General features: G+C 40.6%; 1 protein-coding gene across 1 annotated transcript in view; it reads left to right on the top strand.

Moving 5' to 3' along the window:
• The window catches only part of ankrd27 (ankyrin repeat domain 27 (VPS9 domain)), a 94,127-nt gene that overhangs the window by 44,169 nt on the left and 31,798 nt on the right, over positions 1–18,160 (top strand). The window contains exons 13-21 of the mRNA XM_067997990.1: positions 2,623–2,715; positions 3,809–3,936; positions 8,708–8,790; positions 9,006–9,121; positions 9,589–9,681; positions 12,420–12,617; positions 13,892–13,951; positions 14,187–14,306; positions 16,197–16,241. Coding sequence (XP_067854091.1) covers positions 2,623–2,715; positions 3,809–3,936; positions 8,708–8,790; positions 9,006–9,121; positions 9,589–9,681; positions 12,420–12,617; positions 13,892–13,951; positions 14,187–14,306; positions 16,197–16,241 — 936 coding nt within the window. The remainder of the gene's footprint in view (positions 1–2,622; positions 2,716–3,808; positions 3,937–8,707; positions 8,791–9,005; positions 9,122–9,588; positions 9,682–12,419; positions 12,618–13,891; positions 13,952–14,186; positions 14,307–16,196; positions 16,242–18,160) is intronic.

Genomic DNA, 18,160 nt, shown 5'->3' with positions numbered 1-18,160 from the left:
GAGGAAGGTCAAGGGTGTTTGGCATCGCGGGAGGAGGATTTGACAAAAGAAGGCAAGAGGCAGCAGCGGGAGAGGGGCTTTGGAACTCTCGGCTCAACGTTGGGTCCAGGTTGGAGTTCAGTTGAGGGGAGAGGGAGCAGGATGGAATGGCAGGCAACATTGATCCATGGCTCTGGGGTTGGGTGGGGGAGAAGCAGCAGCAGCAGCAGCGGGAAGGGAGAATTGGGCCATAGGCCTCATTTTAGCTACTCCATGATGGATGGTGGTATGGACAACAGTGCCACCTGTCTTGGAGATGCAATTGGGAGGACCGTGGGTAGGTAAGCAAGTAACGGCATTACCTACATTAGAAAACGAGACTGTAGGACTCGATCAGAGGCGAGTGGAATAAATAGTAAGTTAATTGTGACAGGTATAGTGGAAATAGGCAAGGCAGCAAAGAATTACAGGAAGTAAGTGTGACACAGGAAGTGTGTGCATATGCAATATTTTATAGATTATAGAAGACAGATGTAATATCCTCCAGACCATGAGGTCTCCAAAACCAGTACTGGATTGTGCAACCTATGAATAGGTTTAAATGATTTTGCACTTTAGAGCAATGCATGAAAAAAGGTGGTTGTTGGTTTTGACATCTAAAGGTTACTGAGAGTGAAATGGTCCAAAGGTAAACACCATCATTGAAAATTTTTTTGCAGACTTTGTCAGATCACCCAATTAATCTGTTTCTCACACTGAACATACTTTAGATCACAAATAGATTTTTCCAAGTCATACCATGATTATCTGCTCATAAGAGTCCTTATTGCTGATCCATTTTCATGGCTGCTGTAGGGAAGCATAGTCACCATGGTTCTGTACAAGGTTGATGAGACATTAATAAATGGATTTGGTATGTCTTTGCTATGAAGCATATGTCCTTTTTGAAATATTTCTCTACACTAAAAAGTCTTGCATTTGGTGTGCACTTTCTGTAAGTGTCATGCCTATTCTGCCACACTTTTTACCAGCCTAGTTGTCACGCTACAAAATGCTACTTTCAACGGCATTTTCAGCACTATTTCATCTACTTACTTTTGACTAATTACTGCCATGATCGCTCACACTTTTGAGCCTCCCGGAGACTTGTTGTCAACTCAGCCAATCAGACACATGATTAGTTCCAATCTTGGTCTTCCCAGCCATGACTCCCAGGTCCAGTGTGGCTATCAATTGTGGATGCCACTGCCATCCCGTTCCCCCTGCTGCTGTCGCGCATTTCTGTCGTCACCACCTATTCTTTGCACTGACTGCACAGACAGTCTAAGCTTGCTATTGGGGGAGAAAAATGTTTGCCAATGGTGTTGCCTCCAGAAGAGCCCAGGAAAAGCACCTATTGAAATGATTTGTCTACTCCTCTGGAGGCAGCAGTTCGATCTCTTCACATGATGGTCCTGCTGTCAAAGTCAGGGCTGTCATCAGTGACAGCATTGTGGTGTAAAGGTTGCCATGAGGTTCAGATTAATTGAAACATTTTGTGACATTTGCAGTGTAAATTCCCAAGTAAAAGATTAAATGTGTGTTAAGGCAGTTGCCCATAAATTATTTTCCTGATGGTTATATTTCTGTGTTAATACTGACTGTTCAAGGTTTTATTAGTGAGGCATATATTTATAATAATAATAAAAAAACACTTACTAGGCTGCAAACCCAATACAAGTACTTGGGTTGTATACACAAACAACATAACTATAGGGATAATTTTATCAAATCACACTCCTGGCACAGATCTTCTGGGAACGAATACCATGAATTGAGAGGGACTCTTCCCATGATTTTCTGTCCATCAAAATTAATGGATGGAAAATGGTGGGGAGCACCAATATGTGCTCTTTGCAGATGAAGCTCCATGCTAGGAGTGCAAAATCATAAAATTATGCCATACATAACTGTTGATGTTCAACCCACAGATTGTGGGGTGATGGGTGCATCATACAGGATTTATAATTGTAAATTTTCTCACCATATGATTTAATAATGCAACTACAATGTTTTAAAAAAAAATGTTTAAAAATTCACATTTGGATAAGTCCAATGTGGTGATTAATGTGTATGAGTGTGGCAGAAGTAAACAATCTGAATTCATTTTTTGAATATTTTCATTTGTCTTGTTTTTGATCGTTAGGCAGGTAAAGCAAAATTTTCAGCAACTTAACTGCACATGAGTAATGTATCCTGCATGTTTCGTGTAGGTTTTAAAGCAATCGAAGTAATTTTCAGTTCTAAATTTGAACACCTATATTGCACTTTCAGAAAAACATTATGTAGCATAAAGATAATTGAGCAGGGGGATCTCATTGTTATCCCAATAAACTGCCTTCATGCAAAGGTTTTTACTGCTTTGTGTGGCATGAACATTTAAAGGTCTTCTGGTGTTCTCACTGAGTTGAGATTTGTTGTGTTGCATGCCAGGTACCCTGTATAATTTTTAGCTCCTGCTTTGTGCTTTTTGAGTTGAGTACACTATTAAATTTGGTATTCATTACATAACAAAAATTGTTACATTGTATAGATTGTAATACAGATTGCATTGTTATGAAATAAACTTTTGTTTTTTAAAGGTCCTTTTTTTCTTTTTTGTAGGGATCAGGCGAACTAAATGATAAAGTATTTTTTAGAGAGAGGATGAACTTGCTGTCCCAGCTGTCTGCAGCTCCAATCGATTTCTTGTTTGAGGTAAATCTGAATTATTTATGTATGCAATCATTTGATACAAATCAAATCTGGCAGTTGATGTTAAAGTGTTTGGACTGTAATTTCAGTGTGTCCTGTGTAATCGCTCTGTGACTAGTAAATATGAAAATGATTAAATGCATAATGTGCCAGTAACGTGGTAGCTGTATAAAACTCTTTGATGTTGCACAGATACTGTTTTTAAAGATGATTAGAAATTTCATATTTAAAATGAATCTTTTGTGGTTAAAATTAGTTGTATAGTATGCAGTATAAAACTTTTTGGTATTTAAAGTCTTAATTGGAAATAGATTATTTGTTCATTATTACTAAAGCAGTTGAAGGAACAAATTTCTCAATAATGCATTATTATTTGTAGAGGTTTCTTGACTGAGATTTTTATTTTACTTGAACCCTATATGATATCTAGGTGCTCAGCATTAAAGATTTTTACACTGATTGACATATGCAATAAAAACTTATAATATGAAACCATTTATTTGTAAAATGGTTATAATGAAAATTGTGATGGGATTCCAGGTAGAATAGGGAAGTGAGAAATTTTGTAATCTGCCTCCACCAATATTCCAGCGAACAGATGCATATAGATGTGTTCTTGGTGTACAGCCATCCACAAGCCTATTAAGAACCATCCTGTGGTGTTGCTGCTTCATTGTGTATGTGATTTTCACGCACTGAGTTTTTATTTTAAATGCGCCATTAGCGTAAGATGTAGAGCAGAGGCTTGGTATTTCACTAAAGGGAGTAAGGCAGATCAAACATCAAGTCACCGTAGCTGCTCCTTTGCTGCATTAGTAGCAACAACATATTTGGCACCTTTTTTAATGTAGAAAAATGTCCCAGGTCACTTTAGAGGCTTAAGGGGAAAAAAAATGGATGCCGAGCCAGAAAAGGAAAGTTTAGAAGGGCTTGATCACAAACTAGTGAAGTCCTAGAAGCTGGCTGGTTGTTTTTTTTTACACCAGGATTTGCATTGCTTGGGAGGGGAGGGAGGGAAAGGAATGAAGAAATGGGACATTCCCTCCCTCCTTTCACACCTTTACAAAGTGTCTGATTTTGTGCTTATTTCTTGTAGCACATTGCAGCTGGTAATCAGGAGGCAGTGGAAGCATTGTTAAGTCAAGGTGAAACTGATGAAGACAGTGTTCAAAAGATGTGTCATCCCCTCTGTTTCTGTGATAGCTGTGAGAAACTCGTGTCAGGGTAAGTTGGTGATTAAATTACCTAAGGAGCTGACTGATATTTTATATATATTATGGTATGTCTAACTGAAAAAAAACTTAAATATGTAGGTGGTCTATAGGCTCGGCTAGTTGTGGCATTTAGACATGTGACAACTTTTTTGACGCTAAACCTGATGCCTTACTGATAAAATGTGAATATCAATCCTTCAATGACAATGACTTTTTAAAAAAAAACTACTTTGTATGTTAACTTCAAGAATATATAATGTAAGAATACAAGGTGCCTTTTGCTTTTATAGGAAGCTTGATTGCTTGTGACCTCATTTCAAGTTGATCCATTTTTACCTTCCGGTGGGGATATCTGGGTAGAGTCTGTTGCCAGGAAAGGATTCGACTGCCTGTGCTTCTAGAGCGCCAGGTGGAATCCATACATTACCTGTTGCAAGTGGCATATATCAACCAAGTGTTTCACGGATATGTTTGTTGTGATGAGGATTGTAATTCACCAATGGTTAGGCTCAATAGGCACAGGCGTAGATCTACAAGAATTGGTTCCCATCACTTGGCATGTGGTCACAGGCTATCAAGGGTTCATTTCAGTTTCATTGGGCTGTGAAAGTACCACATAGGGCAATGACTCAACCCTTTAGGACCCTTGTGCAAAGGTAGGACCCTTGAAATCTCCCTGACTCAGCTGAACCCGAGGGTTGCCACCAAAGCGTGTGGTTCCCAGCCTGTGCTTAACTGTACCAACAATTTCAATGTGTCAATGTATTTTCCAGAAAGTATTTGGGGTTCCTGCTCGTAAGGAGGTGGCGACGGATGCCTGGCTGGGCTCTTCAGCGAATGCCAAGAAAGGCATAAAGGGTTGCTGGGGGCTTATCCAAGGGAGATTCAAGTCTGGGACAGTGGCAGGAGAGTAGGAAGGCAAAGGAATAGTGAAAGGTTGGGATAGAGATTAGAGGGGGACAAAGAACCCAAGAGTGGAGAAATGAAAGGTGACATGCATGACTGGGTGACAGGAAGGAGACGAGACAGGTCTGAATGGACCAAAATGGGATAAGAGGAGAAAAAAAAGAGTAATGGGTTCGAGTCTGGAATGGCAGCCAAAATGCTTGAACAGGACTATTGGTAGCTAAAAAGACATCTGTACTGCTGGAAGATCCTTGCTGCTGCTGATAACATTTGACTGAAAGGAATGCTGCAAATAGCTGAACTTGAAATTGATTTGGTAGTAATGTTTAGTGCTCAGGCAAAAACAGTGATCAATTGATCTTTTAGTGCGATACAGCCAGAATCGAGTGAAGTTGAGTGAGCTAGCTGTTTCAGCAGAGCTAAAACTGAGCCAAGGTATAGTCCAGTCTTCACCCTTTCCAAGGTGGTTGTGTACAGGAGCAAAAAGGAAATTTGGGAGCAAAAAGGAAATTTGGGAGCTTAAAGCCACGGAGTGTTTGCAGGCTGGACATACTCCACAGACTTTAAGGGGTCGCTATTAGGATGGCCGAGCGGGTGCGCTCGTGGCGGGGGGCTACTAAAATTTGGAATTCCCGGGGCGGGTCCGGAGCCCGCCTCCAACCCACCCACTTCCGGGTTCCCCATGATGCACTTAGATGCACGCGCAGCCCTGCATGCGGGACTCCCACCGGCAATTAAAGCTGGCAGGATCCCATTTAAACCAATTAATTTGATAGTTCAGGTCGTTTGCAGACCTGATTGGGAAGATATTTTAGGTGGGGGGTAGGATTTTCATCTCAACTGTGTGTTTCCCATACTGGGGGAAACACTCCCAGTTGAAATGGACGTGTTGCAGCCACCAGCCTGCGGGAGTTGCAAAGGTCCATTTGACAGGTGGGGGGGTGGGGGGAGACGCTCACTCATTGCAGGAGGCCACTTTGTCACTTTGGACAAAGTTTGGCCTCCACCACCCTCCTCCTAACACTAAAATTCACCAACTTGGAACCTCAACCCTGGTGTGCAGACACATGTACCTACCTTGCGGAGCCCACAAATGTACATCTTCCTGATGGGGGCCGCCATAGCTGCGGTCATGACCTCCTCAGAGGACGAACAGCATCACCAGCCTCGCCGGCCATGCTGTCCACCTCTGACACGTGGAGCTCCACTATACAGTGCTGTGACACATCCACCTGCACAACAGGAAGGAGGGCAACCACAGAGAGAGATGCAAGCAGAAGGCACTACCCTAGCCACTACAGACCGAGCTCAGCTTCCTCTACTTCTCTGAGGAGCGCTGCACACGGAGGCTCGGAGTCAGTCGCCAGGTAGTCGCGGACATCTGCAGCCTCCTTAATGACTAGCTGCTCCCAGATGGACCGAGCAGCATCATCTTACCTGTCGCTGTCAAAGTCACCACTGCCCTCAACTTCTTCTCCGGATCCTTCCAGGGTGCCATCGGAGACATCACCGGGGTCTCTCAGTCGTCTGCACACAAGTGCATAAGGCAGGTCACCGACTGCTTGTTCTGCAGTGCCTTGCACTATATCAGCTTCCCCATGGATGACCTCAGCCAGACGGAGAGGGCAGCGGGATTCCACGCTGTGGCTGGCTTCCCACGGTTGCAGGGTATAATCGATTGCACCCATATAGCAATACGAGCACCTTGACACGAGCCAGGACTGTTCATCAACAGGAAGGGCTATCACTCCATGAACACTTTGCTCACCTGTGACCACCGCAAGAGATTCCTTCATCCTCAGGGAGTCCAACGTCCTGCCCCTCTTCCACGCACCTAACACCCGCACGGGCTGGCTCCTCTGGGACAAGTGATACCCTCTGCACACGTGGCTTGTGACACCGCTGAGGAACCCCACCACTGAGCCACAGCGTCGATATAACGACAGCCACATCGCTAGCAGGTCTAAAATTGAGCATGTTATAAGGCTGCTCAAGATGCGCTTCAGGTGCCTTGATCGTTCTGGGGGAGCGCTTCAATACACATTATAGTCGTCTGTTGTGCCCTGCCCAACAGGGCACAACAGAGAGGGGTGCCACTGGAGGAGGCCCCATCCACATCTGCCACCCATATTGAGGAGACCAAGGAGGAGGAGGCCAAGGAGGAGGAGCAACCCATGGGCAGAACAGCAGCTCACCTGGCAGCTTGTGAGGCCAGGGAGTCACTGATATATGAACGGTTCTCCTAACATCATCAGACAGTGTGAAGAGTCCAGTCCTCATCACCTGGACAGAGGAGCAGCCACACCAGCCCCCTCCCCCACCCCCTGCACAAAAGTGGTGCAACTACATCTACACCCACTGTAGAGTGACCCAATGGGTGGCATCAAGTGTGGGTGTTCATGGTGAACCTCATGAAAGGGACTTATTGCACAAGCCAGAAGCCAGTCAAGAATGGGCAAGACGTGGCAGTAGTGGTGATAATAAGATTTATTGTGAATGTGAAAGAAAAAAAATATAAATTAAAAACATGACAAATCGTCATACACCCTTGTGCATCCCCTTTGTGCTCACAAAACCTTTGGCTTACGCTTCCTACTACTCCTCCCCTGTGGCTGGAGCAGGGGTAGTGGCAAGTTGCTCTTGTTCATGCCCTGACCGATGAGATGCTTTGCGCGGACGCCCTCTCTGCTTCGGTGCCCGTGAGGACCCCTCCAAAGACTGCTCCACCTGCTCCTGTGCAGGGGCAGACTCGACTACCTGGAGAGGAGGCAGCATTGCGGGTACTGGTTGAGAGGGGGGCAACGAGTGAGATGTGGAAGTGCTTTGAGTGGCGTCCCCACTTCCATGTCCCCTTTCGCCATCATCCCTCTCCTGGGCCTTCTGGCATCTCTTTTCCTATCAAGGCAAAACACAGAGAGGAGTGATGGTTGCATAGTGACCCGCTGCATGCAGTGGTGTGGGTGGGGGTGACCGTGAGGGAGATGCATGGGAGGGTGCGTGTGAGACATAGCCATGAGATTGTATGAGGATTCGGTTGGGTGGTAGTGTTCAAATGGGAACTGGGGCAGTGAGCAAGTGCAAGCAAGGTGAGAATGATGGTTGAGTGGATGTGAGGAGTGATGCGAGAGCATGGTAGTGGCAGTGCAGAAGGAGTTGTGTGGTGGTGGAGGTGATGTGGAAGTCGGAGTGTGGGAGAATGCGTAAGTATACTCATTTTGGCTGACCTGGTTAGGTCATTAAAGCGCTTCCTGCACTGGACCCAGGTTCGGGAGATGTTACTGCTGCTGCTGACCTCCTCTACAACCTCGAGCCAGACCTTCTGGTGGCAGAGGCAGGCCACTTCCTCCTGCCCGCTGGGAAAAACGTTTCCCCCCTCCTCCTCCTGACCCCATCGAGCAGCACCTGGAGTGAGGAGTCTGAGAACCTTGGAGCAGCCTTGCCTCTGAGCTGCTCTATGCTGCCAAAATGGTTCTTTGCTGCAGGAGGAGCATTGGAGGACTGCCCCTTTTAAATAGGGCTCCTCCTGCTGACAGCCTGTGATGCGGGTGCGCAGTGCGCCCGGTGTGCAGGTCTGCAACGGGAAACCCAGAAGCACGCATAAGTACCTTCAATTAGGCTGCGATTGCGAGCGGAGCATCCCAATTTCACTGGGCAAGTTACCCACATGCCCAGTCGACCCCCCTCCCTGCCAACCCGCCTCCCTCCTAATATTGGGCCCTAAGTATGTGCGTGCTTGCACACCCATCCTGGAAACTTACAATTGTAAGGACAAATTTGTTTCATTTTCTGAATATAAATCTATAAACTCCTATTTTTCAAAAAAAAATTAAAAACATTTGTGTTAGTGAATCAGGTGTCTGACACTTTTTTTGCAGACGGATGAATGACCCATCCATTGTCACTCCATGTTCCAGAGATGACCGGGGTTATACGCCATTGCATGTAGCTGCTTTCTGTGGTAAGCACTGTGTTTGTGTGCGATCAGACTTATACAGATGGGTCACTTGTATCTTTTTTTAATCCGTGATTTGAAATTAGTCTTAATATTTTAATTTAAGCATCGAATTGTGTAGTGAGCTATATAAACATATTATTGTACATCAGCACTGTATTAACAATTTTGTTAAGTTTTTCTAAATATTTATTATCTAACACAAATATTTTATCCTCCAGGCCAAGCATCATTGATTGACGTGTTGGTGTCAAAAGGAGGTGCAGTTAATGCTACAGACTATCATGGGTCCACCCCACTTCACCTATCCTGTCAGAAAGGGTATCAAAATGTGACCGTAAGTGAATCAGTCCAAGAGTTTCAAGATATGCTTGAAAACTGATTACAGTGTTTCTACTTTTATTGTTTTTAAGTAAATGCAGTAAAAACCACTTTCTGATACCACTTAGATACACTTGTGCATTTCTTTTAAGTTTTTGAAAGGGAAATTAATTGGCTATGAAGCTACTGGTTGGTGTTTGTGTAATATAGTGAATATACATAAGGGATAATGCCACGTTCCCAACGGGAAGCCATGTTCACAGGATATGTGGGTTGGAGAATCATGCTACAGTGTTGTAACCCTGTTTCCAACCCACGGTCCCCATTGGGAGTACAAAATTAACTGTAGAATGTTTTCGATTGAATTGCTTTAATTTATATTGTATGTAAAACTAAAAAAACACATTATTAATCAATTTATTAAAATGAGCACTTAAGATGTTAAGTTACAGACGAATTTTGATCCTTTGTTTTAATATATAGTTGCTTCTTCTGGATTACAAGGCCAGCACTGAAGTACAAGATAATAATGGCAATACTCCACTGCATTTGGCTTGCATGCATGGTCATGAAGATGTAAGTTTTAATAAAAGTTCTGTTACTCAATTTGTAGTCAATTTACAAAACATAAACATGGTTACAAACTCTCTTCCTGGACACCCACTCTGTTGTCTGCCTCCAGTACAGTTTCCACTCCACAGCATTCCATAGTTTAGTCCCATCTCCTCTGCTGTCCTCTCTTCTCCCCCAGCCCTTACCAGACTCTCTTCCTCCACAAGCCCCACAATTAGGAATAGGGGAGATGGAGAGACCATGAAGAGATTTAAACATGAGGATGAGTGTTGTAAATTTGGGGGACAAGGAGCCAATATTTCCAACCATTCCCTTTTCTTGGGCAATCTTTGCACTCCTTTCAAATTTCAGTCATCAATTCCCTTCTTAAAAAGCCCTCCCCTCAAATTTGCCATTGAAGCCTATCTTTCACCACTCCCTGTTCAAATCCCTTCAGTCTGGTTTTCATTCTGTTCAGAACATTAAGACCATGCTGGCCAGTCACCAATGATATCCTATCAGACTGTGACACCTGTGTACTGTACCTCCTTCTCATCATCAACTGCTGAGGTTTTTGACATGATTGATTTATTTCTCAATTGTGTATAACCTCAACTTTGAAGAGGCAGGGAGAAAAGACAGTTTTGATTTAACTACTTTACGTAGAGGGTAGTGAATGTATGGAATGGACTGCTAAAGGAGAGAGTGGGAGCTGATTGCATTAGCAAATTTAAGAAAGAGTTGGATAAATACTTGGCGAACTAATTTGGTACAGGTGTATGAGGTATTATGGTCGTTTCCAGTCCTGTATGTTCTTTTATTCCATCCTGTTCCACTGCTTCTCCTCTTCATGGCTTTTACTTCTCCCAATGCTATTAATACATCTCCTTTATTGGCTTCTGCTCCTATGCCTAGTCATCTTTGGTATTTTGACCCCCTCATATTCCTTATCTATTTCTGTAGGCACTAATTATGCCATAGGAATTCTTTTGCATGATTGCAGCTGATGCATGACAAAAAATGGATGAGAGATGAGTCAGAAATGGCACATCAGGTTTGATCAGGTTGTGTTTTTTCTGTGCAGGTCTTGATCTAAGACTTTGTCAAATACTGAATATAATTGATTTGTAACAGTGCCAAAATAATAGATTAACTGGCTTTAATGAACTCAGCAGGCATAACAGGAAAATGGGTGTCTGACTGAGAAGAAAGCAGCATCTGATTTATGAAATCAGAGCTGGTCTGCTAAAGTAAAAAGCATTAGGCAAGGATGGTGTTTGACCTCTGAATTTATCATGTGATTTCTACACAAAAGTCATCTTAATTGTTAGGTGTTTAAGAATATCATGTACCACCAATAAACCTCAGTACATCTAACGTCAACACAAAAGCTTTTCCCCCTTATTTTCTCCTCTTAGCTCTTCTTTAGAAACTGGTGCCTCTTGCTGAGGGCTGTTGATATGTTGCCCAGGTGACCACTGTTCAAATGAGTCTAGATAGTGATCAAAAGCAGGAATTGTGGCTAATGGCATTGAGCTTTTCATTTTTAATTGGCACCTCTCACCGCTGTCCTGACGGATCAGCTAATGCAGCACAGACCAGAGACATGAAAATTTCCTGGTGCATGGCAATTACAGACCTGCATATTAAAGAGCTTATAGTGCTAACCCAGCGAGAAGGTGTGGGGAAGAGCATAGGAATGAAAAACCAATTCAGCAGACCAAACTTATGTCTCCTTTTTCAGTCAAATTACAGTACTTCTACCAAGTCTCAAGATATAGATATAACAGCACAAGATACAAAAACTGCAATAATTCCCTAAAGGGAATCAAACCTAATAGTTGAAAAGGCCAGTTTACTTTGGTCTTTTCCTGAAATTAGTTTTTACTTATAATTTTGTACTTAGTAATAAAATTGAATAATAAGGCCACAGATTTTTTAAATGATTTGAAATCCTATTTAGGCAGCATATTTGGGTAACTTTCTATTTTAATTGTTTTATTTCTGCCCTCTCCAATTGTTCTCTTACATCATTGCTCATTATCTCACTTTTTATATACATGTCAAGGGTCAGGGTTTGAATCTGGCCAATACAGATAAATTGAAGGTCTCCTCTTAAAGAAGAGAAAGAACTTGCATTTATATGGTACCTTTCATGACCTTCAGGATGACTCAAAGTACTTTTAAAGTGTAGTCACTGTTGTAATGTAGGCAACACGGCAGTCAATTTGTGCACAGCAAGGTCCTACAAACAGTAATGAAGTAACTGACCAGATCATCTGCTTTAAGTGTTGGTAGAGGGATAAATGTTGACTGGGGGAACTCTCTTTGCTCTTCTTTTGAATAGATATTACCTGAAATGGGAAAATATTTAGTCTTTTTACCTTACTGATGTCTCTCTTGTTAACTAAATTTTGAATGTATTTGCAGCTAGTTTTCAGGATGTCATAACTGGTAAACAAATTCAATTAGATATTAACAATGTTTGGGGAGCTGCAACACATAATGTAACCATAATTTATAGATGTATCCATCACCTGGGTCTTGTGATGAGGGAAATTAATTGAAAATCAGGAAAGTTTGGTGTGATTGATTTGAAGTACTTATAATAAACACTTTGCTTGGTCAGCTTTAAAATTTCTTGTTGAGGTGATCTTTCATAAATCTTCTGATGGAATGAAAGTTGCAAGCAAAGACTTAAATATACAATGTTTGTTCTTTGAGGCAGTGAAAATTAATAGTTTTATTTTTATTATTTGCAGTGTGTCAAGGCTCTGGTGTATTACAATTTAAATACCTGTAAATTAAACATGACAAATGACAAAGGTGATACACCTCTCCACATTGCAGCTCGATGGGGTTATGATGGTATAATTCAAGTTCTGCTGGAGAATGGCGCTAATAATAAAATTCGGAACAAGATGAACGAAACACCTTTGCAATGTGCACTCAATTCTAAGGTAGTACAGGCTAAACTGTATAGTGATCCGTGTATTGATGCTGTTGTTGTTAGATAAGATGCTTATATTGGAGATCATGTAGTTTGCAAACCAATTTAGGAGGAGAAAAGGTTATTAATATAGAAAATGATGACTGGGGTAATAGCTGAATTTTATGTAAGTCTCAATGTTGAAAATTGGGTTGCAGCATCTAACTGTCTTTTATTATTATTAGTTATTTTGGTCAAATTGAATCTTTGTATCTCAATTCAGCATTTTTGAAGTTTTAAAATCTCACTGGTTTGCCAATAGAAAGAACTACCCCAGTTTTAGGCACAAAAATTGACATTTATCTTTTGCAGTCTATTTAATCCCTTCTCACAAAGATGAAGGAAAGGGAGGGATGGAACGGTTTGTATACATTGCGTATTCATGAGAATCAACTTTTCAGAAATATCTTAAACACTTCAGCGGGTTTTAAGTAAGAAATGAACCTGACTTCTTCTCAAGATTATCTTTCAGTGGTGTATTAATTGGGGACTACATACTCGTGCATCCAAAATGCTAACTTTACCAATTCAGTAACTTTAAAAAAAAACTGCTTTAGATATTTAAGGGCATGTGTGACATTTTTCTCCCTCAGATTGAGTTCTCCTTACAAACACTAGTTTAATTTTATCCTTAAAGTCTTACTGCTGTAGTAAAGTCTTTTTACAAAACTTGGTGGCATGACCGTCATCTTGTCTGACAAATCTTTTAAAGTAGAGTCTTCAAAATTAGGTAGCTAATTGGGTGCCGTATGATGGAGAGATGTAGATTTGAATTGTGAGCTCTTTGCAGTTCCCAATCTGGGATTGTGCCAAGAGGAGGCTTGGTGCTTTCCCCACGGGCTGAGAAAATTGGGAGAAGTTTAGTCACGTGCCTTGTAGTTCCTTGCGAAGAGTGTTATTGATGGTGGCAAATTGGTAACCCTCTTGGCCACAGAATGTGTGCAGCTTCGAAGAGGTTATAAACATACAGCAAGAATAGAAGGGAACATCCCCTGAAATGCAAAGTAAAAATGGTCAAAACTAGAGAAAAAAAAAGAAAATGAGGGGAAAGGGTTGGGAGAAACATTGCACGATATTGTATAGCTGCTTCATGTTGATTTTTGGACTTTTTTGTGCTGTAAAATATTTTGAATCTGAGAAATTTTAATTTCATGCCTAAGCATTTATATCTACATAATAAATGCAACAGTATTATTAGCTGTTAATAAACGGTTGTGTAAAAATGATGATCTTTACCCTTTACAGATAGTAGATTTGCTGGAAATTACTTACATTGGCACCGACAGACGACAGAGCATGGCAGAGGTAACGATCATTTTTCAAGTTGTCTATCTTTGAAAGTTTAAAGCAGTTGAATACATCTTGTGGGCTAAAACATATAAATAAATATATATATATATATATATATATATATATATATCCACACACATATTTTTGTGATCTTTAGTTATGCTTTTAATTTAAATTTTGGATCAGATTTTAGTAACTTTTCTAATTCTATTTTGATTGAGTAAGTTAACTTAAACATTGCTTTCTGGAGTCCGTTGGCAGATCTCCTCAACCTTCCACTAACGCTGATAGTCAGAAGTCATCTATTTCCACTATATCCTCCGTATCGGTTGAGATGAGGCACGAAGAAGAGAAAGGCAAATACAAAGAGGTGAAAGCTGTTTTATCATATCATTACTGACAAATTTTCCATATATTCTGTAGTCTCTCCAGCCACCAAATCTAAAGGTCTGCTAAATAACTTGCACCGCTTTGTTTTAGCAACAAATTGGGCACATGAAAGTGAACACCTATTTTTCATACATTTGCAAAGGAAACAAGATAAATAATGGAGAATAATGGAATCCCAAGTTTATTTGGAAATGTTCCACATGGGTAGATGAATTAATTAATCCACTGCGCCAACATGTAATCAGTTTGTATACTGCACAAATGACATGAAATTGATGTAAAAATTATCAATAATCTATCAATTTGATATCTCATCTGAGGATTATTTTATGGCCATTGATACTACCTTTTTGTTTTCACTTTGTGCTGCTATCTCCAAGTTGTTTGTTTTTAAGCCAAAGCTAGATCAATTCTTACATTTTGTTATTTCCTTCCTTTCTTCCTTGTATTGCACTTCTGCCCCATTTGTACAAAATCTCATTTTAAAAATCACAAATATACTGAACAAATGCTCTACACTTGTTCTCAACATTGCGTTAGGAGGAATAATGAGGTGAGTATTAAAGCACTTTACAAGTCTGTAATGGTTCCATTGGAGTAAAATAAATTCATTTTATTAACTTTAATTCTGCTTCTTGGCCAGGAGTGTCATTGTTTTTTGGGGAAAGGAACATGGGCAGGAAGGTGAGTGGAGAATGATTCCACTTTATGGTACTTTGCTGCTCATGAGTCAATAAGCCAGTCATTCACAGAAATATTTATCCTATCTCTTTGTCTCCTAACAACCCCATGAATATGAATATATATCCTGGTTTTAATGGAGGTTATTTTTTAGTTCTCCGCATTATATCATTTGAACTGGTTTTCATTTCTCTCCAGAAGACAGTGACCTTTTAAAAAAAATATTAAATAGGAATTAAATATTAAATCATAGCATTGATTTGCCCAAATTCGACCACCAATGACTTGGGTGAGTTGATATAAATAGTTACCCTTACTCAATATGAACCTTAAAAATAAAAATATCTCCAAATTCACTGGTGGATGGAGAGGGAGTTCACTCTCTGAGTCTACACTGCAAGCTTTAATTATGAGCTTCTGAAGCACCTGAACAAAGGTGATCTGTAGATCTAGATTGGCACAGGTTTGATAACTGGGGCTTATCATATGGAAAATATTGAAACACATCTAGAAGTAAAACTGAATTTCATTGTGGTGGAGGATATTTGTCCCATGAGGTTCTTTTTCTACTGTTTTTCTTTTGCATGTTAAATGTAGAGCATGTGCAGACTTCAGAAATCTTGCAGCATTGCAAATTATTAATATATTCACAATGCATAGTAATGTCATTTACAAGAAAAAGCAAAATGACATTGATTGGTAGGCTAAGCTTGTTAATTTGAACAAGGCAATTCAATCTTCAGGAAAAAAGGCCATTTAGCAATTAGATAGCCTTTAAATATGTTTTAAAGTATCTTACTGACTAATGTAAAATTAAGTATTTAGCCCTCCCCCTCAATAAAACTGCCAGCAAAATTTATTTTCAGTTTTCTGATAAAATAATGTGGAAATTATAGCTGGCAAGAATAATCGTTTAAGGGTTGATCTGAATTTGCTTTATATTTTAAAACTCTACAGGACTATAGATGTGGAACAGTAAAAGCAGCTTTTGGAGACTTTCATGACAAATCTGCACATATTTAGGAAATGGATTTTTTAAAAAAAAATCCTGAACATGTAATTTGTCCACTTCTGTGTAAACCTTGCTGACCAGATTAACGAGCTGCTAGAAGGCATTGTACTAAACCAGATAATCCATTTTCATTACTTATTTTTAACAGAAGGAGCTTAGTTTGTTATTTTATTGCAGATGGAAAAATTATTGCGAGCTATAGCTGATGGAGATGTGGAAATGGTAAGTATAGTACTGCCAGCTGAAACTGTACCTTTAAGTTATTTGGAAGGATGGATGTTGAATTTTTGCTGGTTTTATTTTTGACAAAATGACAAACAAATACCAGTGCTTGAAAATGACTATAGCTTTTGTGATTTCAAAGTATGCTTTTAATTATATTGTATTTTATGAATAGAACCTTAGAACTTACTTTGTGCATACAAAGATATTTGGCCAGACTGATCCATTCCTTAATAGCATGGAGGGGAATGTATGTAAAACTTTTATTTGGAAAATAATTGAAGGAGGGATATATGGTTTAAAAATAGTTTTTTTTTTAACTAGTTCTTTGATTATACATGACGAAACCTTAGTTTGAGCTCTCAAACAATATAAACTAAAAACAGCCTTGAAAAAAATGCTTGTTTTATTTTATGTTGTTCCAAATTGCATTTTGATTCCCAAAATGCCAGAAGTAGCATTTTAAGAAATATAGCAAAAATAGATGTTTTAGGCACGTTTCATCCGAGAATATTCATCCTAGAAAAAAAAATCAGTGCTCTAGCTATAGGTTTGTACTGGTGTGGATGTGATTCTGAAGCAACACCCGTATCTGTTTTTCAATCTGTGATAGTAGTGCTGCGCTGTTATATTTGGTCCGTTGTAGTGCAAGCACTCCATGCCTTTTTGATCCCTTGCCTTAGAATAAAAGAGTTTAAAAGGCAATACAAGAGTTGTATCTGAAGGAAATTCTACTGGGGGAAAGCCCTCTGTGTTCCTACCAGTGGCCTCCTGCCTGTTGCATATGTGATGCCCAGATCAGATGGTATGAAGGAGCCTGTCATTTGATTGCTAAATAGTCCTGAAAGCAAAATTAATGAAGCTTGAGAATTATTATGACTGCATACCAAGTGTTTTGTAATTTTGTGTCCTAGTTACTTGGCAGTTTTTTTTAAAAGAAGGACAGTGAAAATTTATGCTGTGTGCTTTCTTTTTGCTGTACCTGGCCATGGCCAGTAATTATCCATTTGTTTTATGGAAAATTTAGTTTTCTTAGCGCTGCTTATAGTTTATTTAATTCTGTAAATGAGTTGCGTTTTATATTGGTGGTATATTAAAATTATTCTTCTAGTTTTCCTTTATGTTCAGAACATTATTGAAAATATATTTTTTTGACACGGGGACTGCCCTTGAAAAGAAATGTGGTCATTTTCCATTTTTAATACACTATGTACCAACATAAAGCATAGAATAGGAAAAGTCCTTTTAGTTAATCCAAGCCCATTCCTTCTGCAGACTTCCATCCTTCTAAATGTGGACTCTCTCTTACTTCTTTTCAATCTCATAAGAAAGGTTCTACATAAATACACCTTGATTTTCAATGGTGGTTGAGTGAATTCTCTGAATATCTATCCATTTCCCCATCTACACTATTGAACCCATTCCCCTCCACAGATGACAACTCCCTTCCCACCTCAGTAGCACAAGAACCACCACGTTCTAGAGAGTATTTAAATTCTCAGCCCATACCTATCCCTAGAAATGCCAATTCCAGGCTCTCAGACATATGGGGCTCGATTTTGGCGTCGGGTTTCCAGCGGGGGGGCCCCGAAAATCCCGATATCCGGTCACGTGACCGGATCGCGACGAAATCCCGGCCACTTCCGGGTACCGCGCTGACGTGCGGGGCTGCGCGCGCAAGCCCCGCTGGTGGGAATCCCGCAGGCAATTAAAGCCAGCGGGGTTCCACTTGAGAGTACTTACCTTGCTTGTTGAGGTCAGTTAATGAGCTGAATCAGCTGTCAAAAGAGGAAGTGTGGAATTTTAGGTTCAAGGCAGTGAGTTTCCCACACTGGGTGAAACAGTCTCTCTCCAACCAGGCGTGTTGCAGCCAGCAGCCTGTGGCAGGTGCCAAGGTGCACTCCACGGGGGAGAGCCCT

The sequence above is a fragment of the Heptranchias perlo genome, chromosome 16, assembly GCF_035084215.1.
Source record: "Heptranchias perlo isolate sHepPer1 chromosome 16, sHepPer1.hap1, whole genome shotgun sequence".
NCBI lineage: Eukaryota > Metazoa > Chordata > Chondrichthyes > Hexanchiformes > Hexanchidae > Heptranchias > Heptranchias perlo.
Note: the sequence above shows the minus strand (reverse complement) of the source record. Positions and strands in the feature narration are given on the sequence as shown.